We start from the raw sequence: 24566 nt of genomic DNA on the forward strand, positions 1-24566 counted from the left end.
TGTGGAAGACTTGTGACTTCTACATCCTCATCATAAAACACCAATAGTATAACATTATATCATTGTATAACATATAACATTAATAATATCATCATCACCTGCATTGACAGCTGGTGGGACAACATGTATAAATGTTGCATTACGATCAAGAACAGCGTTGTTTAGAACAACATAAAGAAATTCATTACATGCTGCGTTCACTTGCACTTGGACAGCTGAGGTTTACCGAGGTACAGGTACGCTGAATGACTCTGCTTAAAGTGGGACCTGTCTGTCAGATTTTACCTGAATATCAGTTCTGCAGAAACAGGCTAAATAGCTACAAATCATTTAAATCTTTATTTTTTTACATAAAACTTTAAACAACCTGAAAGGAAAAAAAAAAATCCTGTTTAAAGATTTAAATTGATAACAGCATCATTTATGTCTAATTCATAGTTACATAAATTTGATTTTGATTAATTATTTTGAATAATCCTAACTTTCATGGCCGGATCAAACCGTTTAAAGGCCTCTGGGTAAAAGTTTCCTGTTGGCTCTCTGCTGTTTGTTCTGCAGTAAATGCTGCTTTACATTCCAGTCCAAAATCTGCTAATACAATAAGTCATTTAGGCTCTCCTGTGCTATGATTTATAAACCTTGTTATTGAATTAAAAACCAATTTGAATAGATAAAGCGTGGCTTTCGGACCCCACCCGGTTGGTTGGCTGGTTGGTAATCCAGCCTTGAATGCAACACCACGGCCAAGACTGCCTGCGTGGAGAGGATTAACCTCTGCTTAATTGGTTTTTCATGAGATATTTTTAGCTTCCAGGAGCGGTTTGGATGAGAAGTTACACGATCTCAATGCAGAGAGCACTGACAACGTTAGGAAGGTGTCGTAACTGCTTGACTCCTAGAAAAACAGTTTCAGCAATTTTTTTTACCAAAATACGCAGAAACTCTGCAATGTATAATTCATTAACATTTGTAAAAGGAACTACAGTTTTTGTAAGTTAAAGACTTAAATATTATATAAAAAATAGCTATTTTTCAGTAAAAATAGAAAGAGTTTATTTGTGGATTTGCATTTAATTTGACTGTTTAAACTTTACAAGAGGGAAGCTACTGTGTTCAGTTCTTCAGAGTTCATTGTTTGTTTGTCACAGCAGAAATCTCAGAATACAGCATTTCATTTCCAGCTTTTCCCCCCCAATATGTGAAATGGGTAGTATAAGCCAGCTCAGCTTGCCTTGGTGTTACGTAAGGGCAGAGGATGATGAGAGTAACTGACCTCAGTAATGAAAGCATGATGTGGTGGAAACAGGATGAAAGGATTTGAAGGATCCTGAGCTTGCTCGCTGAAGATGGAGCACAAAAACACACCTGTAAGAGCTGACTGTCATCTAATGGCAGCAATTATTGCAATGTTTTCAGCATTTCTTAACGAAGTTTGCAAAACTCTCCCTTCAGATCCAAAGCTTTAATAAACAAAAACATTTTTGTTTGGTTTCGCTTCTTTCGTAGAATTTAAGATCTTGAGTAATAACTTTACTAAAACCACGGAGCAGATGAGCACTTATGCAGATGACTCACATAATTAGCTTCTTTCATTATTGTTGTTAACAAATAAGACAAGGTGAAGACGACATGGTGCAGGAGGGAGGGTTGAAGATGCACCGATTATGACGGTTATAATCTCTTCTTTGGAATAAAAACTCAAGCAACAAAGAACGCTTAATGAGACAGTTTTTCTATGTTTAAGAACATTCAAACTTGCTGATTTTGCATTATAAACATTATAAATAGTCTAAATCCTGACAAGTCTGAAGAAGCTAAGAACAGTTTAGGACTTATCCTGATAGATTTATGTTGTAGTAATATTCTTAAATATTGATCTAGACCTTTAGGATGCATAAATGATGAAAGTTACCGTTGTCCGGGAGGTTTTATGGGCTGTAAGCGTAGGGAGGGGTGTGAGTTTTGGACATTTCAGTCCAACTTTGGTGGCATTTTAACACTATAAACATGTTTCCATGACATATTCACATATAGAAGCTAAAACATTATTTCATCTGATATTTTCATTCCTGTTCTGGACTTGTTTTAAATGCATTGTGGAAAATCTCTCACCTGAATTTCACCTGCGACTCTCATCATCCGCCACCGTCCTCCGTGTCAGATCAGTCCAACAGAAGTTTCATGTGCCAATCAGGAAAATGTCCTAAACCATCGCTTCAACACAACACAAATCTCTCCTGTCCACACACACTCAAATAAAGTAGTCAGAATACATGTTATATCCACAGACAATCACTAATTCTGACCACATAATCTGACAGGCCGTGCCCTCTCTGCCGGCTGTGAGCTCCCTCCAAATCCAAGGAGGGCTGCGCGTGGCGCGCACACGCTGCGCAATGTGTCCTGAGCATTATCCGCATTAGCTGGAATTATACCGACAGTCTAGCAGGGATGTAGTGGAGGGTAAATCTAGCTTGGCTCCTCTCACTCGGCACACCCAGTTACTTCAACATGAATCATACAGAAATGAGTTTAAAATACTCTTTATCAAGAAATAATCTGCTCACAATGACGTCTCATTACATAGAACTCCCTGTGGATTATAATTGACTCCTAATCTGACATTATAAATAGCTTGTAAAGGATGCAGGGGACCCCTACTGGTCTGCAGTGCAGGTTATTCTGGTGTAAATCCTGTAATTCCACCAAAGGTGTGATGCAGTATAATGAGTCCCTGAGTAATGCCCCGCTGTCTCTTTCTCCAAAAAAGCAGGCCATAATAGTCTAATTGACCCAGATTACCATGCTGTAATCTGCAGATTAGCTAACTAGATCTGTGACCACATGTTTATTTTGGTTGAAGCTGTTTTTTTTATGAAGCCACTTAACATTTTTATAGACCTGCAGATCAGAACTTTAATGCAGGTTTAACATTGTGCTAAAAGATATATTACTGTTCCGCAAACCATAACCAAAAGAAAATTAATAATATATATACAAACAAATGCTTTTAATGGACAGTTATAGCAGCATGAACAGACAGACTTGATGTAATTTATTAGTATACAACAGTATCTTTAATTAACAAGTGGAATGGACATTTCTGTTGCATTGTCCCCCAGTTCCACCATTAGGATGAAGTGCACGGATGGAAGATCCACACTGCGATTCAGCAGCAAATTTACTGCTTCACTCACAGGACGAATTTCCAGTCTAAAACCTGTTTGACATCAATGTAAAACGCATATCAAACGGTGCTTTCAGCTCTTCTGTAGTCCCATCTGCCACATGACAGTCCCAGTATGCTCCCCCGACTGTTTACGTGGTCTCTCCCTCTGGTGCTGCCCGTGTGGCATCGTCTGGACTCTGCTGTTTGATGTACTGCTGGAGCAGGGCGGACAGGTGGGCCGGGTGATGCTGCAGCATGGAGGCTGTGCGGGAGGTCATCATCGTCAGCCCGCTGACCAACTCGCCCTGCATCACGCTCACTGATGGCAGTTTGGAGTAGTTCACAATGCCCTGTGTGCTCAGCAATGTGTTGTCTATGCAGGCTCCTGTGGAGAGACGAGCATCGCGCTACAGTTAAAGGGGTTTTGTTTCTTTATTTGAATAAGTAAATATTGCACATTGTTGAACATGAACAGTTAGCCTAGCAGATGTTTTGCATCGGTGGTCCCTGAGCAGGTCACAGACAAACTACAACACATATTTATTACAGAACGGCACGGACAATAAAAAGTAAAGTGTGAACCAGCGGTAGTAAATATAGCAGAAAGTGGAGACTTTAAAATGCAGTAAAGTGCATGTTTTATGTGCATGGAGTTGGAGTGTAGTTAATAAAAAGTAAAACACAAAAACGACAACCCTTCACTCTCACAGTGTGACAGTATGGCACATGTACATGCATGTATTACAGAAGTGCAATATTTAGTTAATAAATCAATTAGATTTCAATGCAGGATGCTTCGAATTTATCTTCTTTTTTCACAATAAAGTTTTTGTCCTCAATCTGTGGATCCTTTATCCTACTTTATACTCCATTCACAATCCATTAAATAAAGTAACCAAACAAAACTGTCTCACAATATTTTCTTAATGTGGAATCATAAATAAATTCAACAAATTTCAAACATATTTTTCCTGTTGTCTTTAAACTAGATGAGTAAATTTCACACTTAGCAACAGTAGCTACAAGGCTAGCTGCTAGCTTCCTGCAATCTATGTTATTTACTGTGTCCCGCCTGCACATTTTAGAGCAGGGGTATCAAACTCAAATATATAGTGGACCAAACTTTTAAACTTGACAACTCGTGGCCAACGTTGATATTTTTAAAAAAAAAAACCTTCTACATATGACAATGAACCTTATAGATTGGTGCCAAAAATCACACATTTAGCTACTGTACAGTTAGAAAAAGATTGTTTTTTTTCTGGGCACATGAGCTCAAACTTTCATTGTGGACTTTTTCACAAACACGCTCTCATTGAAGCCACTTGGCTTATTTTGCCATAAGTTGCTATGACTACTGTCAAAAAAGGAGAAGGTCCTCTCCTAATTGAAGCACTAAACCACCACCAGAGCATTCTGGGGTCTGTAATAGCTCTAGTAGTTATTTGGTATTGCTTCGTGGGCCAAATATAATTACACTGTGGGCCTAAATTGGCCGGCAGGCCGAAGTTTGAAACCTCTGCTTTTGGGGAACAGACCAATTTGTCTCCCTATAGTCTCCAGGCCACAGTGTAACTTTTAGCTTCCAGACTTTACAGCTGCATTTCTGTCATTAATTTACTATGAGAAATAATCACTTTTGAACATTTGCAAATTGTAACTGAATCGGCACGTTACATCGACATGAAACGATTGAATCGTGAATTGATCCCCCTCTAGCATATATGTAAACATGTACTGTATATTACAAATATAGCAAGACTAAAACACAACACAAAAGCAAAGTATGCATAAATGTGCAGCGATGCATACAGACATATCTGCATGCAAGAGCAAGTTGTTTGGTTATAAGCCTGTTTTTAGGATGGGAATGATGGTGTATGTGGTGTGTTCTCTTATTACAGGTGATATCATGTTATCATTTGTTACAATCCTTCAGAGGACCTCACAGTTTCCTTTTGTGGCTCTTCCAGTTAGTGATTTTAGTTTAACATATTTTTTTTTTTGGCAGCGCTGCGAGTTTTTCCCATATTTTAAATATGGAACAAGCAGATAACAAGTTTTACAGCTGTCAAAAGATAAAAAGTCATATGACAGCAGTGCTACAAATAACTTATCCTGTCAGATTTTTCCTTTTTACATAATGATTTGACATGCTTTACAGCAGTTATAGCCGCAAGTGACCAGTTTGTGAAACAATCATCAATATGAGAGAAAATCACAATACACAAAAACATTCTGGCAGGTGATGAGATTTGTGTGTGTGTGTGTGTGTGTGTGTGTGTGTGTGTGTGTGTGTGTGTGTGTGTGTGTGTGTGTGTGTGTGTGTGTGTGTGTGTGTGTGTGTGTGTGTGTGTGTGTGTGTGTGTTTATGGTACTGGAAGAGTCTAAGTGATACCATGGTAGGGAAAGTCTGTGACTAATTCCAGCTTCTCACCTCTTATGATTTGGATATGAATACCAAGCATTGAAGCTATGTTTTGAAGCCCTGTTTACACACCATTTCCAGACTCATCCCAAATCTTTTGCTATTAGAAAAAAAATAAAGTTTTGCAGTAGAATAAAAGCCATTTAAGTCCAGACAGAAAAAACACAAGTAGGACTGGAAACAATGTAGTGTGCATGCCAGGTCTGTATGGGATGGTGAGACTTTACAACAACACACCTCATGTTTGCTCTACATCCTCATCAGACCAGACCTCTGTTCTACGAATCGTGATTAACAAACCTCAGTTATTTCTGTCACCTGGGTTAACCTACTCTGGAGCAGGTTATATTCAGCATCTGTTACAATGGTGATTTACCCCAGTCAGAAGTGAACCGGCGTTGTAGTTAGGGCTGGGCGATTAATCGATTTAATCGATTAATTAGAATTTGCTGTTTATGACGATTTATTTTTATGAAAATCTCTTTTTTTTTTTTTTTTTTTTTGCCCCGCCATCACCTTTTGGGCTTCCGTACCTTATAGTGGAGGTTTCCCACAGAAACGCATAAACACAACATGGCAGCTAGAAACGTACAAGAAGTGCCCTCTCTGTGTTTCCATTACATTTTGTTGCAAACTAAAAACAATATTTGTACATTTCGACAAACAACAGTTGTGATTTGCGGGTGTTTCCATTGAAAAATGTTGAGCACATTAGCATCACGTTTTGTAATTGCGGTTAATGCAAAGTGGGCACGTAGCGTTATTTTATGCTTTTCTACTTGCTGTGGAGAATTTGCTTCGGATTTTCAAAGCTTTTCTCCCTCACTTTCCTTCTAAAACTCTGAAATTCGCTGTTGTTTATTCCACACCGCGCCATCTTTACCGGGAATTACCTGGTCACGACCCCCACGTCATGTCTGGGGACATGTAAACGCAATGAAAGTGTTTCCATTACACTTTTGCAATATAGTTCAGTATTGAAATGTCTGAAAAATCTCCTCTTGAGATCGTAAAAACTTTTATAGCAGCAGTTTTTATGGCGACATTTAGTTTTTGCAAAGTTTCTAGGTGTCATGGAAACACAGGGTTTTCAGAGTGGGAGGGGGCATTGTTACATGCCTCAGGGGTCTGAAGCCAGATGCAGCTGACAGGCTCGTCTTTCTTGCCAAAAATGTGTAAATTAAACAAAAAACAGCAAGAAGGTAATAATACATGTATGTTAGAAATATAGCTTTAATTAACATTCAGGAATTTTTTTAAAATAGTATTTTGTATCAAAGAGGTCAATTTTCTCGAAACACATGTTAAGTGTAAAGAAACATTAATTTTTCTTACCTCATTACCAATGTGGGAAATTGTTTTGGTTATTTAATGTCAAAATACTCTAAAAGGAATCACTATTTTTCTTCCAAGAGGAGGCATTTTTATTTATCAGTTTTTTATTTTTGAATAAAATTACACAAGTGAAGTGAGGCCTATTCTTAAATGTATGATCAAAACTTAAAAACTATCCCACAGTGGAAACACACTAAGTACAAACATGTTGTTTCTTATAATGTTTACAGTGGCAGCGCCTGCCATCTCTTTTTACAATCTTGTTTAACGGCTTGTTTAGTTGCACTTTAAATTTAGGTAAACTTTTAGGCTGATTGCAATAAAAGCATTTTTGAAAAAGAATAATTTTTGACATTTATCATTTTTTTTCTTTTTCTTTACAGTAAAGGGAAAAAATCTATTAAAATCGGATTTGGTTTAAAAAAATCGGAGATTTTATTTTTTTGGCCATATTGCCCAGCCCTAGTTGTAATACGACAAACCCAGGGTTAACCCGGCAGATACCTCAATGAGATAAAATCCAGCTTTGTAGTACAGCCCTCTGAAGACAACACTGTTCTTCCAGGTTTTATCTGTTACTAACCCTCCACCTGTTCAGAGTGATGTTGATTGCTCTAATACAGGGGTGTCAAACTGCAGTCCTGGAGGGCCGGTATCCTGCAGGTTTTTATTGTCTCCATGCTCCAACACACACCTGACCGACAACAAAACAGGTTGACAAGAAGCTGCTGGATCCATTTGATTTGAATCAGCGGTGTGTTGGTGGAGGGAAACAACAAAAACCTGCCGGAGTCCGGCCCTCGAGGACTGGATTCTGACACCCTTGCTCTAATACATACGTATAAGCAGGTTTTACTTTAAGAGATCGAACGTTAAAGCTTCAGAAGCACAAACAGAACACACAGGTCTGCGCATTGTTGTGCTGTCCACAAGTGTCAACAGGGCCTGAGTGTGTGAGTGCATCTAAAAAAAAAACTTGTCTCGGCATCGCCATGTAAACAGGGTCTTAGACCACATGATTTCAGCAGGATGTAAAAGTAGGCCCTAAAGTTTTGTCTTAACTATGGATTAGGGTCAAAACAAATCAACCCGTTAACTGATCATAAGAAACCTGCTAATGTTTGACTGGTTTTTCTGCCTACTGGCTTTAAAAATGTTGTACCCCATTGTAAACGTGTCAAACTGACCACAGCCTGATGTCATGAGCCATTTTCACAAATTTTTAAGTTATTCCAACTCACAGAATATATTCACTGGCTTGGTATTCGTCTGTTCCAGAGTCACATCACACATTCAGCCCCACTGCTGGTAAAGTTGCTCAATAGCTGCAACATCAGCCAGTTTTCTACACGGTTCATTGTTTTTGAAGCATCATCGCATTCATCAAATAATACAGTATTAGAGAGTTCCCCTTTGCAAACATACCTAGCAGAGTCATCTGTGGGCTGGCTCTCAGAGTGGACAGCATCTCCTTCACCTTCGGCTCTTTACTGACAAACAGAACGGTTGGACCGATGAGCAGAGGGGTCATGTTGGAGTAAACAGAGTCACTCAGGAACGACCGCATCACCTGAAAATAAAAATATTAACAGCAGATTAAAATTTCAATTTATAAAAAAAGGAGAGACAATGTGCATTTTGCAAGAGTGGAAAAAAGTTTCAAATAATAATACATATCTAAATGACTGCCACAGAATTTTCAAATAGGGCTAAATATTCCTTTTACCATTAGTGAATTATATAAAAGAATAATAATGTAAGCAGGAAAAACTGCATGTACTTTTGGATTTAAATGAAATGCCTTCTGGGCTGAGCTGCTAAATAAACAAATTCATGTTCAGTTATATCAGTTTTACCTGGTTGGGGAAGAACTTGACACTGATGCCGTGTTTATGAAGCCTATGCTTGAGAATCATCATGTCCTCTGCACTGCTGCTGCTATTCTGGACAACAGCAATCATTTTATAGTCCTGGAAAACCTTAATCAAATCCTTTTTCAGGAGTAACACAAACTCACTCTCCTGGTGGAGGGAAAAAAAAAAAATAGTGTTACACTAACCCCGTCTTGCAAATCAGAAACTTCCATGTTTATTTTGCACACAATTACATAATCAAAGGCCACTCACATTCCTTATCCAAGCAAATATAGTAATTACGTCACATGTGAGCGGAAATACACAAGGATAACTTAAAAAAAAAAAAAAAACATTGAAAATGTAAGAGTTTTCCATGGATCAGACTTTTCTCAATGGAGAACAAAATTATATTATTTTTCATTACAGTTCTGTAAATAGTTTACATGAGAATAATTGCATATTCATATCATATTCATATTACGTCCCAGGTAAACGTACATACGGAAACAAGTAATTCCAATTATGGATTCAGGATTAAAAAGGTACATGATATATAGGAACCCATATTGTGTTTGAAAATAGTGTTGGGTTACAAGTTATTGTTACATGATGTAGAGATCTAACCTGGGAACCAGGGGCGTCACCAGGAATTTTGGGTCCTTTGAACGACAATGGCATAGACCCTACCACTTCGCAAATTCTAGATTTTTGTTTTTGCTTCAATTGCCTCAAGCTGATAAAAAAAATTTAAAAAATAAAAAAGGTTTTCATGGGAATAATAACAATCTAGGGCTGTGTTTAACCTTTTATGGGGCAAGTGACTATTTTTGATCACTTTGTTTCCTTTCATATTCAGTATGAAACCATTTTTTGTTGTTGTTAATGTAACAACAGAATGGAGGTCTTAGTTCATAACAAAAGGACTATTTTAGGTTAAAATTTCTAATTTGAAGGTATTTCTTTGAGTACCCTATAAAGAGTTAAATCACAGTGCATACATCTAACTAAAATGGTTTCAGTTTATATTTTATTTATATATATATATATATATATATATATATATATATATATATATATATATATATATATATATATATATTTATAAAAATATTTACCATTTTTAATGAAGGTTTAATGATTTTCTTAGATAGTTTGTACATCTTTTTGGGCCCCATGAAGAATCTTCCTAACCCCCCACCCCCTCCCATATGGCGCCTCTGCAGGGAACAATAAACATTTTTATGTTTATCGTGCAAATATCTGTTTAAACGTTGAAACTAGTGTATTTCCAATTACAGGATAAGGATAGACATCAGCTGGTTACCTTCAGGGCTTGTCTTTGAGAGGGGTAGGCGCCTGGAGGAGGCCCCCGTGGTGGAGGAACGTACTGAGTGACAGCCAGGAGCTTCTGTTTCAGGATGTGAAGGGGTTTCCTGTGTCGGGTCACAGCCTTGGACCCGTGCCGCACACTTTGTATCAGAGGCAGCCATCCTGAAAGCCACAAAGTCTTGTTAGTTGCACCGCTCGCTTTGAATGGCTGACTGCTGGGCTCAAGGCTGGATTATCCAATGGACATTATGGGCACATGCCCAGGGGCCCACAGCCCCTTGGGGCAAACACCAGCAGTTTGGACATGAAAGAAAATGTACATAAAAGCCATATAGTTACACTACAGTGTCTAGTGTTTTGCTACTGGTACCATTGGCTGAGAGATGTTAAAAATGTCATTTCAGTGTATCGTTCAAAATGTTGTGGTGGGGAAGGGGGGCCCCTGGAACACTCTGGGCTCAGGGGCCTGTGAACTTTTATTCCGGCCCTGGCTGGGCTAACACCATAGACTGTATGGCTAACACCAGCGAAAAGAAACGCAGTTTAACAGAAGCGCTGCAAACACAGCATGACAGCCGGCTCTACATATGTATACATTATATTAATAATAAGCTTAATATGGGGGAAAGTAGTCTTAAGAAACACAGTATTCAGAGTATATTACCCGGTTTGGGTAACAAGTTTCCACACAAGGTCGCCGCCGCCATCTTTTACGGGGAAACGTGACGTTGGAACAATGCTGCATTCACGTACGTACCTGAAATATGACATCCCAGTATAAAACTCAGTCCTGGATTGTGCCTTTGGCTTATTTGATGTATAAAACATATACACACAAAGATAAAACACTAAACTATTTATATAGACAAAAACGTGGTGTGAAGTAAGATGAACAACCTATGAGATATACATTGAAAGTCTGAATAAATTGTTACAGACATTATTGAACGCATCGCGACGCAACTACGTCACTGATCAACGTGTTTTTATGTATTTATGTAAAGTTGCCGCTGTATGTATTTAAATCAGATTTGCTGCACATATAACCCTATTTTTGTCGTCTTCTAACGGTAAGTGTAAATATATCATTTTTAAAAAAAAATGTCTGATTGAGGATTAAACATCCATGTAAGTTCCATTTGCTTACAAAAGCCTCACGTTTTCATCATCGTTTACGCAAGGCATGGTTACGTCAGAGACATTTTGACAAGCATGTGGCGCATACTCAGTACGAATTTATTAAGGCATTTGAGCCTACTTGGTAGAAATCTCCCCTCTCCGGTCTCCCTAGCAGTGGGGGAACACAGGTTTTTTTCTTTGGCTTTCTGCAGGAAATCGTCGACAGACAGCACCACCAGCATGGACCTGAGTAACATGAGGAAAAAGTACAAAGGAGATGAAGACGTGAGTATCATCAGAACTGTGTGGAAGCACAATTTACTGAATGATTTAAACATACTATTTACCTGCAAGGTCAAGCATATTAAACCTGCAGCCTTTGTTGCATTGCATGTGCCTTGACCTTGATACCTGTTCAATACAGCCTGAAATGATTAATAACACCTTAATTGTGTATTTAAAGTGCAGTTTGTTGCTTGTATCCTTCATTCATTGGCTCAAAGGAAAATTACTAATTAGGTCTGCATGCAGTTTATGCAGAAATATGTCTTTTGTGTGTTTGTTTTGTTATCACAGTGCTTCGAGGAGAGTCAGCTTGTGTCTCTGGACCCCATCAAGCAATTTGGGAACTGGTTCGATGAAGCCACAAAGTGTCCTGAAATTGGAGAGGCCAATGCTATGTGCATTGCAACTGCCACCAAGTAAGTAATGCCTCCACCTGAGGTCAAAAAGCTTTGAGATTTACTGTCACATTTTCTCTTAACTGGCCTTACTGTGTGTTCAGGGAGGGGCGTCCTTCAGCTCGTATGGTTCTCTTGAAGGGGTACAGCAACGAAGGTTTTCGTTTTTTCACCAACTATGAGAGCAGAAAAGGTTGTGAGATCGTAAGTATTGAATTATTTTATAAAATTGGATTTTATAAGATTTGCATTTAATCCCAAAGGAGTTCCCCCTTCTAAACAAAAAATACCCTTACAGACCGCTTAATAAGGTGTGTGTGTGTGATGGCTTGTCAATGCAGATATCCAAACAGCCAATCTGATGGCATAATTTCAGTTCATTTAGTCATGTTTACATTGGTCAAGACAATCTGGTAAAGTTCAACCTGAGAGTCAGAATGAGAAAGAAAGGAGATTTATTGTGACTTTAAAGGTGGCGTGGTGGTTTGTATCTGACTGGTTGGTCTGAGTATTTCATAAACTGCTGATCTGCTGGTATTTTCACACACAACCATCTCTGAAGTTTACAAGAAGGGTCTGAGGAAGAGAAAATATCCAGGAAGCAGCAGTTGTCTGAACCGAAATGCCTCATTGATGTCAGAGGAGATTGGACGAACTGCTTCTCAGCTAATGATCATTTAATTACTTAATTTAAAACGCATTAATTTGAGTCAAATATTCAGACCAAAGAACCAATCTGAAGGTGTCAGCATTGGTTCAGAAAAAACTTGTGGGATGTATTTCTCAAGGTTTTTCTGTAATTCACTCAGTGGAAGAATATTATTGGATGTCAGGTTACTTATGTAGGTTACTTATGTTGTTCCTTATTAATTATTTCATTTTTACATAGTTTTTGATTTTTTTCTTTAGCAAATGGAATGCACTGGGTGATGCAATCCCTTCACGTATCTCCTGCAACATGCTAATCAGTTATAAATGTATAAATTTTGATATTAATTCTCATGAATGATTAATTATTTTTCCTCTACACATCATGTTGACTTAATGTGCAAGTTTACTACCTTGTATTCTGTTGTTGTATTTTGATGTCGGCTCCTCTGATCGGTTTCATGTCCACAGGAGAGTAATCCATACGCATGCCTGGTCTTCTACTGGGAACCTATTAACAGACAGGTAAAGCAATTTCAGTACAACTCTACATTTCTCTTTTAATGATAATATTTAAACATTCTTTCCCATAATAAAGGTCCGTATATGATCTTTTTGATCTGTAGATTCGTATTGAAGGCTCGGTGGAGCGGATCCCCTATCAGAGCTCTTGTGATTATTTCCACTCGCGACCAAAGAGCAGCCAGATCGGGGCTGTTGTGAGCCGACAAAGCACTCCTGTTCCCAATAGAGACGTAAGAACAAAAACATAGCTGTGTTTTAGGTCATTTAATGTAACAATGAAGACTTGACTTTGTCAAATTCTTTCAGTATTTAAGGCAAAAAAATGCAGAACTGCTGGAGAAGTACGAGAACACAGAGGTTCCCATGCCGGACTACTGGTAAGCATCGCGTTGTTTCTTCATACACACCTTCAAATGATGCTGAATATCTTTAGTCCAGAATTTCATGTCTTGTACAGAGTTAGATGAGAAGATTAATTTAACACTGATAGCTATGACACGTTAGCGCAGCTTAGAAAAATGAGGATGAAGACCATGTTCAAAGGTAACGACACCTGCCTGCAAAACTCAGTGAAAGAGATCTAATTTAATGTTGTATCTCAAAATTTATTAGAATGACAAGCAGAGATGTTGTTATTATCAGCATTAAAATGTTATATCGGAAATTATCAGTATCAGTTTTTATTTTTTTAATGACACAACCAGTGACAGTGATGGCACGTAATTATAAAATCTAATTCAAAACTCAAGTTGTTTTTAAAAGTCAAACCTAAAAGAAATGTGAAATGAACTCAGAGTAGCTCTGATAACAGTCGCCACCTTTAATTCCCGTGGTTGCTATAGCAACTAGCCATGTTTACCATTTGTAGATTGAAGGCTAAGCAGTTTTCCAGCTGGACCACAGCTGTATTTGCATCTTCTCCTTCAGCTCAGCCATGTGCATGTGATTTAAAAATTCTTCCGTCTGTGCTGCCGTCCACGTTGTGCCAACAGGGGCGGCTACATCGTCAAGCCTTATCTGATCGAGTTCTGGCAGGGTCAGACCAACAGGCTTCACGACCGCATCGTTTTCACCAAGATGAAAGCCGGAGAGAAGCTGGGGGAGTTTCAGCACGAAGCAGAGGGAGGCTGGGTGTACCAGCGGCTGTCCCCCTGAGAGCTACCTCCACAGGCTGTCATGTGAGGAAGAGGATGTTCGTTTTAACCAGGTTATCATTCGATCTAGAAACATCGCCATCTTTACCTCATTTAAAATAACCACTATCTGAATATCCTGCTGGAATCCATTTGGTGTTTGTGTAATAGGTGGAAGAGTGTGTAGGACTTATCAACATGCCAGACGTCGCTGTCATGTCTTTCAAGCAAACCATGTGTGTGAGTGAAGCAGTGTAACACAACCTGACTGTGCCGTGCAGCTTTATCGTCTCAGTATATTATGACAGGAAACAAGGAGAGTCCACTGACCCACACAGGAAGGTAAACTCCACCCGCTCCCACCGGATAATGATTGACAGTGTGGTTGTTTAATTGTATCTTGGTGGACCATAAGGACAGACTGCGTCTTATTTCTCACCAAAAAGGCAAAAAAGAAGCACAATCTGTACTGAGAAGCAGACTTGCGGCTTCTCTCTGTAGCTTCATCTTGTCTGTTTTATTATTCTAAAGCAAGGATTTGCTAAATTTACAGAAAATACCGTTTTTTTTTTGTTTATTTTCAATAGATTTCTGTTGTAACAGGGATCCATTCAACTCCAAATATATTCTAAATAAGGTAGTAGGTAAAAAAAAAAAAAAAATCATTCTTTTACCTGCTTTGGGCTGTCTTTAAAATGCTTAAATGTTCTTAAATGTTCAGACACGTTTTAGCACCCAGTTCATAGTTAAAGGTGTTTTACTGTACTGTTGTAACAGTTGTGTGTATAAACTGGGGGGCAAAGCAATCAGTTTCCAACTGTGTCAACAAAATCCTAAAATTTCAATGATTACAGAATATTGAACTACATCTAAAAGTAGCCAGAAGTTCTTGATTATTATTTTTTACTGGAAACTATAATATAACATAACTATACTATATAATGAATGAGTCTGAAATGTTTTGAACAGCTAAACTCTTTTTTTTTTTTTTTTTTTTTTTTTTTTTTTTTTTTTTTAAATTGAATTATGTGATGCTGCTGCAGTTTCCAGGAATATTCCTGTGAATTTATATATTTTTTTATGTTTTTTGTTTTTGTTTTTTTTTTAAAATCAGGAAATTAAATTAAAGCGTGTGACCTGTAAAGTAATTCAGTGAGTGAAATTCAATACAAGCTGATTATCGATGCACCTTTAATTCGTTACGGTGAACCCAACCTGCCTTTTAACAATGAGATTAAAAGAGCTGATTTTCTCCATTGTGCCAACTAATATGTGTATTGTAAAATAAAAAAAAAAGCTATTGTGTATGTAGCTATGTTTTTTACTTGAATTACCTGTTTGTTTTTTTTATAACAAAATAAAGTTAATAATTAACAAAGGTATGTGATCAACAGGTGTCATTAACAGCCCATAATAATCACAGCTCAACGGCAAGAAAACTCAGAAGAAAGGTACTTTTTTGTACTTACAGCTGAAAATGGTTCTTTTTTTTTTTTCTATGTTTTTTATGATATCTGTTAATAGTATGTGAACAACAGAAAGTGTGCGTCTCAGCATGTAAAAGCTCTGCTGGGTTTCACATATCAGTATCGGTTTACCGTCACCATGTCAACAAAACCTGACAACAACAGTTCAGGTGAAACAAACAGCTTGATCATTAAGAGGTTTTACCCAGAATTACCTTAAATGATCCAACAAGCAGTTCCTGCATACACATAGACCTTTTTATTAATATATTAAATTTATTTAAAACAGAATTCCACAAAAACTTTATAAACAGCATTTTATGAGCTTGATTTTTTTCTTATATATAACATGGCCACAGAAACCTAATGGGTAACTTAACTATCAAAAATGTAAAGTGTTCATTCATAAAATGTTTGATTAACGAGATTAAATAATTCAGTCTAGTTTTTTTTTTTTCTTTTTTTTTTTTTTTTTAAATTGTACGAAAACTAAGATGTAATTTGAGAACGCATCAATGCACCGTAAGAGTGGCAGCAAAAATGTGCGCTGCTTCCTCATGAATGTGATGCAAATGCTTACTCTTTGTTTTCATGTATTTTTTTATTTTTTAAGTATGCAGTTTTCTTTTGTTATAAAATGATTTTTTTCTTGTGAAACCACAAAACTTAATACTTCCTGGGGCCACTTCATGTGGAGATTCCACCACAATGTCTCACACAGACTTTATAATCAAGCTTTTATTTCCTTTGGTCATGAAGTTTGAATAAAAACTGACCTTTGTTGAGTTTAAGGCACATTCACTTGATTTTGCAAAGCATAAAAATCACAAATGCCGCTTATATATTAATAATAACACAAATACAAAATTACAACAATGTTACTGTAAAATTATGCAGATGAATGAGGTTGAGTTTGACTTTTCATCTGATATGACGTCGATACTGGATTAAAATCTTTTAAATCAGAAAGCATCGCTGTCAAAACTGGTCCCAGTGAACATCTAAAGGTTTGTTTTCTGGAATGAGTTGTTTGTTTAGGAGTGAGTCCATTGGTCACAGGATCTGCTTGGTTGTGGCATTTGTGTGTTTCTGAACCCCTTTGCCAAGCTTTTCTAAGTGAGACCCTGATTTATGACACATTCATGATCACTTTGTTAAATGTCAGTCTTCTTTTTATGATTCTCGTCACTGTGCTCCGCAAATAGAGTTGGGTTCTCGGCCAGCGTGGCTCGGACTTTCTTCTTCTCCTTGAAGCGACCGGAGTGGGAGACCTTGACGTGGCGGCCCTTGGTGGCAGATTTATCTACAATCTTCTCCAGTCTGGCATTGAACTGGCTGTCCATGTGTTCAGGAGGGGTGCTCGAGTGCTCCTTCTTCCCGTTGTTGCTGCCATGCTCTGCTGGAATCTCATACAGAACCTTAGATTCAGACTTCTTCTTGCGCAAGAAGGTCAGCTTCCACCAGCTGGGGTCAGCCATGGCACCAAGACAGACTGGGTGGGGTGCTGGGAGGACTGACCTGCAGGTACCAGAGCACACCAGTTAGAACTGCAGAGGAAAAACCAACTGAGAAACATAACTAATACTGCAAAAATAAAAAAATAAAAAAACAACTCATGAAATGAAAGTAGTTAACTCTGTTTCTGAGTGCATTGTAAAATCTTCCATTCAATGTTTAAAAACACAGGAGGGATGAAAATGTTGATCCAACGAGGACGAGTGCAGTGGAAGTCCAGTGTAATGAATAACCGAACATAAGATGCTTAGTTTTACTTAATGAGCTGTGAAGATCTATATAGAAGCTATTGAGAAAAGGACAAACACGAAAATACGTAACGTCTGGCATTCTGGACAACAAACTAGTAATGGTCACCAGAAACAGTGTTTACCAGAGAAAAAGCCCAAAACATAAGAAACTTACATGATCACTCAAATGAAAAAGTCCAAAACAAGAGATTGAGCAAATAGATGTGAGTGGACAAATGCTAAGCACCTGCTTGGGTCATTATGTCAAATGGCATGATAAAAATTTCATCAAAGTTCCTTTTTTTTCTCAAGCTAATATATTCATAAAACATTTTGATAAAATTAAAAGAAGTATTGACAAATAACTGAGTTAATATATGTTTTTTCATTGTCATTTGATTTGAAGCTTGATATCACTGGTTTTCTCAAATGTGATTTATTGTAGTACAGTCTCAGACTGTGGGGGGGGGGGGGGGGTTACCAAGTAAATCCAGGGTCAGCACTGCTGATACAAATATCTTCTGCTTTAAATTTAACTGTCATTTAATAATTATTTTCTTTTATTAATTATTATCGGCATTATTATTATTATTATTATACAGATTTGTCAAATAAAACATTTTTTATTACCAATTTGAGGGAGAGACATGAAAATTTACATTTTTTGTTTGTAAACAATGTAACAAAATAACTTTTTCCCTTTTTTTTTCCACACACACACACACACAATTGTTTGATAATAATAAAAGGTAAAAGGTAACAGTGCAAATTAGCTTAACAAAAGCAAAGTCTGCTGTCAGGTGGCTCTCGTTCACTGTCTTTAACCCCAGAGTCCTCTGCAAAAAAAATATCAATATTATTTCCGATACTCGTCTTGCAATCGGTAGTATCGATGTTTGGATCCATCTGCCCAAGAGTTTGAGAACCACTGTGCTCATCTATCTTTTCTTTTTAAATGTTTTGTTGCATTTTTCTGGACTTATTTATAGATTATTATGTCATTGTTCTTAGTTTGTTGAAATTTCACCATATAAACTTCCTTATAACTCTGTGTAAAATGTAATGAGCTCACTAGCTGAAAGCTAGCACGCTTTGACAAAATGTCAAAAGCTACAAACGAGCTTAGATGAAAAGCTCAAACAAAAGCTGCATCAAACAATCTTCCTTCGCCCATTACTGTAGTTTCTGTCCACCACAAAGCAGATCTTTGTTCATGTTGAACTGTACTTTTCACAACAGAGTAAAGCTAAAGCTGTCAAGATGTGATGTTTCGTGTTCTCTTTAGTTCCTGGTTTCCTGGTTTAGTTCCCTGATGTTTAGTATCCAGTTTGCTTTTCTGTTCATTAGCTCACCTGGACTCATTAGTTGAGTCATTCCACCTGTGTCTCGTTCTGTTTGTGCATGTATATACGGCTTGGTTTCTGTTTTTTTCGTTGCTGAATCATTGTGTGTGTTAGACCATGTTTCCCTGGTGAGTTCTGCCTTCAGTTTATTCTGTGATTAAAACCTCTAAGTTCTGCATCTCTGGCTCCCTTCTCCTGCATTTGGGTCCACACCTCCACCTCCATTCTTGAAAAAAAAAGCAGCAACACCCACAGCTAGCTCAGATAGCTCCATATATTTACATTTGTGGCAGCAAAACATGTTATGTAGATGAGTATTTGCCTCAATGTAAAAGGTATGTTTTACCAAAAGTGTGTTGAGACGCTTCATTTTATGCATTTTCCTCATTTACAAAATGGGGATGTGTTGATATGCTAAGCTAGCCCTGTCAAAATAACAAGCTAGTGAAATAGAATAAGTTTGTTAGTAGCTTTTCCACTTGACTCCCCAGCCTGGATCCAAGTCCAAGTCTCAGTTTTCAGTTAATCCTTCCTAGTCTGCCTGCATTTTATGTTATCAGCTCCATCAAGTCATCTTCTTTCCAACCTTCCTTTTCTACACCATCAGTTTAAAATTCAAAGCTGAAATCATATTAATTGCTTATAAATCTATACTCAACATATGTTTTATAAAACATTTAAGACTTTTTGAAGGTTTTAAACTTTAACAGAGATGACTTCATGTGTGGAGAAAATGTTATTTTTAATAAAAATGCCTGTATGTAGCTTTTTTTTTTTTAATAATACTTAATTGCATCTCTGCTTCCACATGGGATTTTTCTGTCACTCTAATTGTTGAAAAGTGCAAATAAAATGTACTTCAGCACCTACACAGTTTGTGCAGATTCGTTCTTTGAAACCCTTCGTTCACTTGTGGCACATCTACATGATTAAGAGACGTAACCAAACGGGGAATAACACCTGACTCTCTGCTCAAAGCTGTTGAATTAATGATTATCTGAACTGGATCCTTTGTCATTCCCGTGCGATGTGATATGGAACGGCTTCTCACTGATCAGGAAGCAAGCTGTTGTCTTTGTGGTAAACCTGGAACCCAGAAACTCATTATGTAACCACAAAGTTAATGCTGGAACATTACAGAAAGCTGCTAGTTTGTCTTTTAGGAGGATTTCAGCTGCTTCTATTATTCTATTGTATGGATACATAAAGAAAACAACAATAGTGTCTGTAAACCTCGGTTGCCTGGCAACCATTCTGCTAAAGCAAATAACTTCCTTATGAAACAATTATTAACTTAGTAATCTGACCACATGGATCATAAACAGGTTTGTGATACATTGTTTAGAAAATGACCCAGATACATCCACCCACTCAGAACATACAGAAAAGCCTCACTTTGTTTCTTTTCTTTGTATTTTTTTCTCTTTTTAGAGATTCATTTCTCATTTGTGTACTGTGAATTGCATTTTTGTTAACTTAAAGTGTTTTTCTTGTGGATGCCTATGTTTATTATTATTATTATTATTATGTGGTCGATTGCATGTTCAGAAAAAATATCGTAGCATTGTTTTTCTTCATTTCCTCTACATCCCATTTGGTCTCAGAAATAGAATATTTTACAGATTTCTTTGTGAAAAGCCTTAATTATTTGTGTGTATACATTCCAAGGTGCAGCACATCTATAAGAGTTTTATTTTCTCCTCCAAGCTGTTCTCACTCTTGGGATCGCCATTTGTATAATATGAAAATAAGCCCATGAGAACGGCTACACACAATTGTGTTCTTAAAAAAGGAATTAAGGTTGACTTTTAGCTTAGATAAGATTTCCAGTGTGCTTCTTAAATGAAAAATCTTGATCTCAACACTTGTAAGATGTAGCTAGTTCAAGTTCAACCCCTGAACTATTGAAAGCGTAAGTTAAGATGGTCTCCTTTTGCGATTTGGAACACAACATATTTTGGGATTTTGCTGCATTTTGCACCAGTCTAAATAGATCTAAATAACCTCAAATGCAAACTGGAGATATTTCATTGTTTTGAAATTTGTGGGGAAAAAAAGAAAAGTGACTGTATCATCTGCATAAAGACTATAGATTGCATTGGATAGACAAAGATTGTGTATTTACATTGGAAACAACAGTGGCCTTAAACGAGTGCCTTGGGGAATCCCTCCCGCTCACAGGGAGGACGGTAGGGGAAGTGTCGTTTCAAAACCAGGCCTGCCCATGTTCAGATACACCAGTATTTCAGTCCTTCATGCTCTCCTGTGACTTTAACCAAATCAATAGAAATATTTCCTGCAGTCCAGTACCTCAATAAAATCATTTACAACCTTAACAGCAGTTATTGTGCTGTTTTCTAAATACAGACCAACGTAAACAAGAAGAACCATTAGCCTTTATAAACTGTTTGAGTTGTTCATTGACAAGATTCTTGAGAACTTTGGTTAAGAGATAATTTAGAGATAAGCCTGAAGTCACGGGGGAGTTATTGCAGTTATGATGCTCATAATTAATGACTCAATCTGAGGAACTTCTACAGAGGAAATAAAATTAAAAACCCTTGGACTTAGAGATAAATGTACAAAAGTGAGTTGCAAATGGTTTGTTGATAAGTGATAATAACAATACTTTTATAAAGAAATAATTGTCTCACAATTTTCTCAGTTTATTTAAAAATACATAAATACAATTAGATGAAGTTAACTTTGAACATTTATTGCTTTTCTGTTTTCGGCTTTACGTTTTTCATAAAGGACGTGTTTGACCGTTTTACGAAATTCTGAGAACACTAAAACATTAATACCTAACATGGTAACCGCATTATCTACTAACTTTGCTTACTGTTGAATAAATTAATTTAAATCTAAAATAAGTCCAAAAATATGAACACTTCCCTTTCATGCTCTGTTACGGTGAAATTTCATTTGTTCATTCCCTAAAAGGCTTTTTCTTTGGTATAACAGAGACATTAAAAGACAAGTTTTGGATGGAAGGTCGTACTTTGTAAAGCAGTTTTTGCCTCATTGTTTAAAAAGAGAGGATAAAAATGTTTGTAAAGTTTGTGTGTTTACATTTAATCAGACTCATTTAACAGAAATTTATTGTTTGCAATTAAAACTGCAGAAGAAAACTTCCTTTCTGACTCTAAGTGATCAAACAAAAACAGCTTCATTGTGCAAAGTAGATCAGAATTATTATACAGTATTATACTCATATTATTATAATCCTCTTTATGTTCTTAATATCTCGTGTCTGAAAACTAACTCAAAGCTTGACATCTAAATAAATATTTGAATAAATTGTAGCTTATAAACTGAACTTTATGAGTTTCATAAACACTCCAATGTCGCTTTTATGAGGCCTGACAGGAAGGCAGAGAGGCATACAAATGTCCCTTTGGTGTGGCCATTTTTTATCACGCGGCACCTATGCAAATACTGAGTCTGTGCTCTTCACAGAAACTCTCATCAGACTCTTATCTGAACCACGTGATATTTGGCACCTGCCAAATACAATGCAAAAGTTCAGGACCAAAAAGGTTTTGATTTAATGTTGCATTGCAGTTTGAAACTTGCTATTTAAAGACATAAAACACATTTTTTACTTAACAGTTCTTGTGTTTTTGTGCTCTTAGTTTAACGTTACAGCAAGACCTGTTGCATAATTGCAGGTATTTTTGACCTGATTGTGTACAGACACTCAGGTAACAGATAGTTGCTGACCAGTAAGAGCTTTTATGAGCAACTGCAGCGACCATCTCACAAGTATTAACTCATAACCACATTGTTATATCCATATAAAAACCCATCTTCAGATTATTTTTCCATGAATTGTGATTCAAAGCGGGAATGTATTGCAAACATCTGAAGAGCATTTGCATCATTTTTGTTGACAGTCCATCAAACTTGCCTCTGTAGAACAAAGTAAGTAGTAAGTAGTAGGATTTTTACACCTTTTTAAGTAACAAATGATAGAAGTACAATATGCACATATTTCTTTTAGTGAAGAATGTTTGACTTGGATGTGACCTTTGAGACAAAAACTCCTGTTGACACAAAGGAGGCCCCTCCATAGCGCTTTTTAATAAGTTACCATGTATTCTGTTATGCAGGGGGGGGTGAGCCGCTAAGCAAAGTCTCACAAGATCTGAGGCGAAGGGAAATGTCGTGGCCACGTTTGGAAATTACTAACCAGCTGCTCGATGTCTGAGCTGCAGAGGCAGAGAAAGAGAGGAGGCTCCAAGGGCACCGAGGCTTTTGGTGCCTTCATAATGAAGCCGGAGGTTCAGGAGATTCTCAGGTTTCGTCCATCGAGTCAGACTCACCTTTATCTGCTGTTCACTGTATGTTAATGCTAACTGCATGAGCAGAATTATCAGTAACTCTTAGTGATTGTCATTTCTGGCATTAGTCACAGGAGGTTGTTGTTTTGAATCGCAACAAAGTCCAGCAATGGCATGTTGTGACTTATATGACTGAGCTTGAATTAAATGAGAATTATTCTCACTCCGTTTCGTCCTGAAGTAAAAAATACAAAAACATAAAACATTTTTACAGCATGTGTTTCGTATTGTGTGCTGTCCTCTGCACTTAAACTGATGTTTTATATTCTGATTCAAAAACTTATTTGTATAAAATGGGGAGAAAAGGGAATAAAAGGCCACAATATGACTGTAAGATGATTGTTTGAATACTTACTGTAATATCTATAAATATTGCTTCCAGCTTAATTGAGAATTTTACTACATTTAAAGACCGAAATGCCGCAGTCATGTTTGAGACACTAAGACCATCCAGTTTACATTGAATTTGCTGAAATATGTTATTATGCAACAAGTTGTCAAAGCTAATGTCAAATATTCAATTCACTTTGTTACAAAATGAGTTAAGTCCATTCTTAGAGGCTAACATGATCAAGTTTTTTGGTATTTTTGTTAATTTATTGCTTCTTCTGACAAAATACCACTTGCCCATGTAGGATAAAACTGATGGACTGATATGTTGCTTTGAAAACAGATGAATGGCCATTTTCTTTCCAAGCTCATAAACCTTAATTAAAAATGTGTTAAATTAGAGATTAAATCATGCATTTTTTCTCTTACCTTGTTGACAACGAGCTGCCTGGAGGAGATTCTCTCAGATATGAAAATGTCCCCCCATGCCAGCTCTTTCCCTCCTCGTTGTGTTGTTCTTTAAAAGTTCTGCTTCCTCTACTCAGGTGATTGTTCACAGGTGCAGCATCTCTCTCCCTCTGCCTCTCCCTCCTGCATTGTCTCACTGTATTGCACTTTAGAACACACCCTCCCCAAAACACACACACACACACACACACACACACACACACACCTAAAGCCCGCCCAGCTGAGTGCACAAAACGTTGCAACTGTGTGGTTAAATGTGATCTCTCCTCGGGCTTTGAGAGGTGAGCATTGATGACTGCATATAAATCATTTTAATCGCTTTCAAATGTGAAACTTGGATGCAGAATAAAGTCCCTTTGGGTCTGAATTTGACATGGCTTACACTATGACTTTAAGCTGAAGAGCTTCATGCAACTGTTTTGCATGAAGCTGTGTAAAAATCACAGACAGTGAATGGATGCTTACTTTGTAAGTTTTGGTCACTATTCAAATGACCTAAAATTAGGCCATCTGGCTGAGAGAACATGCTCCTGTTGCAGCAATTCAGTCATTTTTTTTTTCATTTCTGTCTGGCCTGGACTTCATAAGATGCTACAAAGAGCTGTCTTGCTTTATTTTGAGAAAAAGACTCACAGTGTTTCAATTAGAT

General features: G+C 37.3%; 3 protein-coding genes across 5 annotated transcripts; 1 reads left to right on the forward strand and 2 right to left on the reverse strand.

Moving 5' to 3' along the window:
- Window positions 1-3020: 3020 nt before the first annotated feature.
- mrpl10 (mitochondrial ribosomal protein L10) lies at window positions 3021-10844 on the reverse strand. Its single transcript, XM_079260442.1, has 5 exons — window positions 10782-10844; window positions 10113-10279; window positions 8789-8953; window positions 8358-8502; window positions 3021-3554 (listed from the first exon to the last, which is right to left on the reverse strand). The coding sequence occupies exons 1-5, from the start codon at window positions 10822-10824 to the stop codon at window positions 3319-3321; spliced, it is 756 nt and encodes a 251-aa protein (XP_079116568.1). The 5' UTR covers window positions 10825-10844; the 3' UTR covers window positions 3021-3318.
- A 272-nt stretch (window positions 10845-11116) lies between these two features.
- pnpo (pyridoxamine 5'-phosphate oxidase) lies at window positions 11117-15186 on the forward strand. Of its 3 annotated transcripts, none has more exons than XM_079260878.1 (8): window positions 11117-11187; window positions 11449-11521; window positions 11813-11937; window positions 12021-12120; window positions 13036-13089; window positions 13191-13319; window positions 13396-13466; window positions 14082-15186. In XM_079260878.1, exons 2-8 carry the CDS (start codon window positions 11477-11479, stop codon window positions 14242-14244), a joined length of 687 nt encoding a protein of 228 aa, XP_079117004.1. In that variant the 5' UTR covers window positions 11117-11187; window positions 11449-11476; the 3' UTR covers window positions 14245-15186. The 3 variants fall into 3 exon arrangements, 2 of the variants coding, with proteins under 2 accessions (XP_079117004.1, XP_079117003.1); XR_013771764.1 differs by lacking the exon at window positions 11117-11187 and having other exon boundaries at window positions 11200-11521; window positions 14082-14296; window positions 14394-15186; XM_079260877.1 differs by lacking the exon at window positions 11117-11187 and having other exon boundaries at window positions 11200-11521.
- Window positions 15187-16842: 1656 nt separating this feature from the next.
- Window positions 16843-17166, reverse strand: prr15lb (proline rich 15 like b; the record flags this gene model as incomplete). The annotated part of the gene is made up of 1 exon (XM_079261174.1): window positions 16843-17166. One exon carries the CDS (start codon window positions 17164-17166, stop codon window positions 16843-16845), a length of 324 nt encoding a protein of 107 aa, XP_079117300.1.
- Window positions 17167-24566: the final 7400 nt, after the last annotated feature.

Source organism: Telmatherina bonti, assembly GCF_933228915.1.
Source record: "Telmatherina bonti genome assembly, chromosome: 21".
Classification (NCBI taxonomy): domain Eukaryota; kingdom Metazoa; phylum Chordata; class Actinopteri; order Atheriniformes; family Telmatherinidae; genus Telmatherina; species Telmatherina bonti.

What these genes read in the sequence shown, in the direction of transcription:
- mrpl10 (XM_079260442.1), bottom strand. Translation starts at nt 10,824, where the DNA reads ATGGCGGCGGCGACCTTGTGTGGAAACTTGTTACCCAAACCGG. An exon ending in AAACTTGTTACCCAAACCGG is followed by an intron (nt 10,280 to 10,781) that starts GTAATATACTCT and finishes TGTGGCTTTCAG; the next exon opens with GATGGCTGCCTCTGATACAA. An exon ending in CCCACAGATGACTCTGCTAG is followed by an intron (nt 3,555 to 8,357) that starts GTATGTTTGCAA and finishes GTCTCTCCACAG; the next exon opens with GAGCCTGCATAGACAACACA.
- pnpo (XM_079260877.1), top strand. Translation starts at nt 11,330, where the DNA reads ATGTGGCGCATACTCAGTACGAATTTATTAAGGCATTTGAGCCTACTT. An exon ending in TGCATTGCAACTGCCACCAA is followed by an intron (nt 11,938 to 12,020) that starts GTAAGTAATGCC and finishes CTGTGTGTTCAG; the next exon opens with GGAGGGGCGTCCTTCAGCTC. An exon ending in GGGAACCTATTAACAGACAG is followed by an intron (nt 13,090 to 13,190) that starts GTAAAGCAATTT and finishes TTTGATCTGTAG; the next exon opens with ATTCGTATTGAAGGCTCGGT.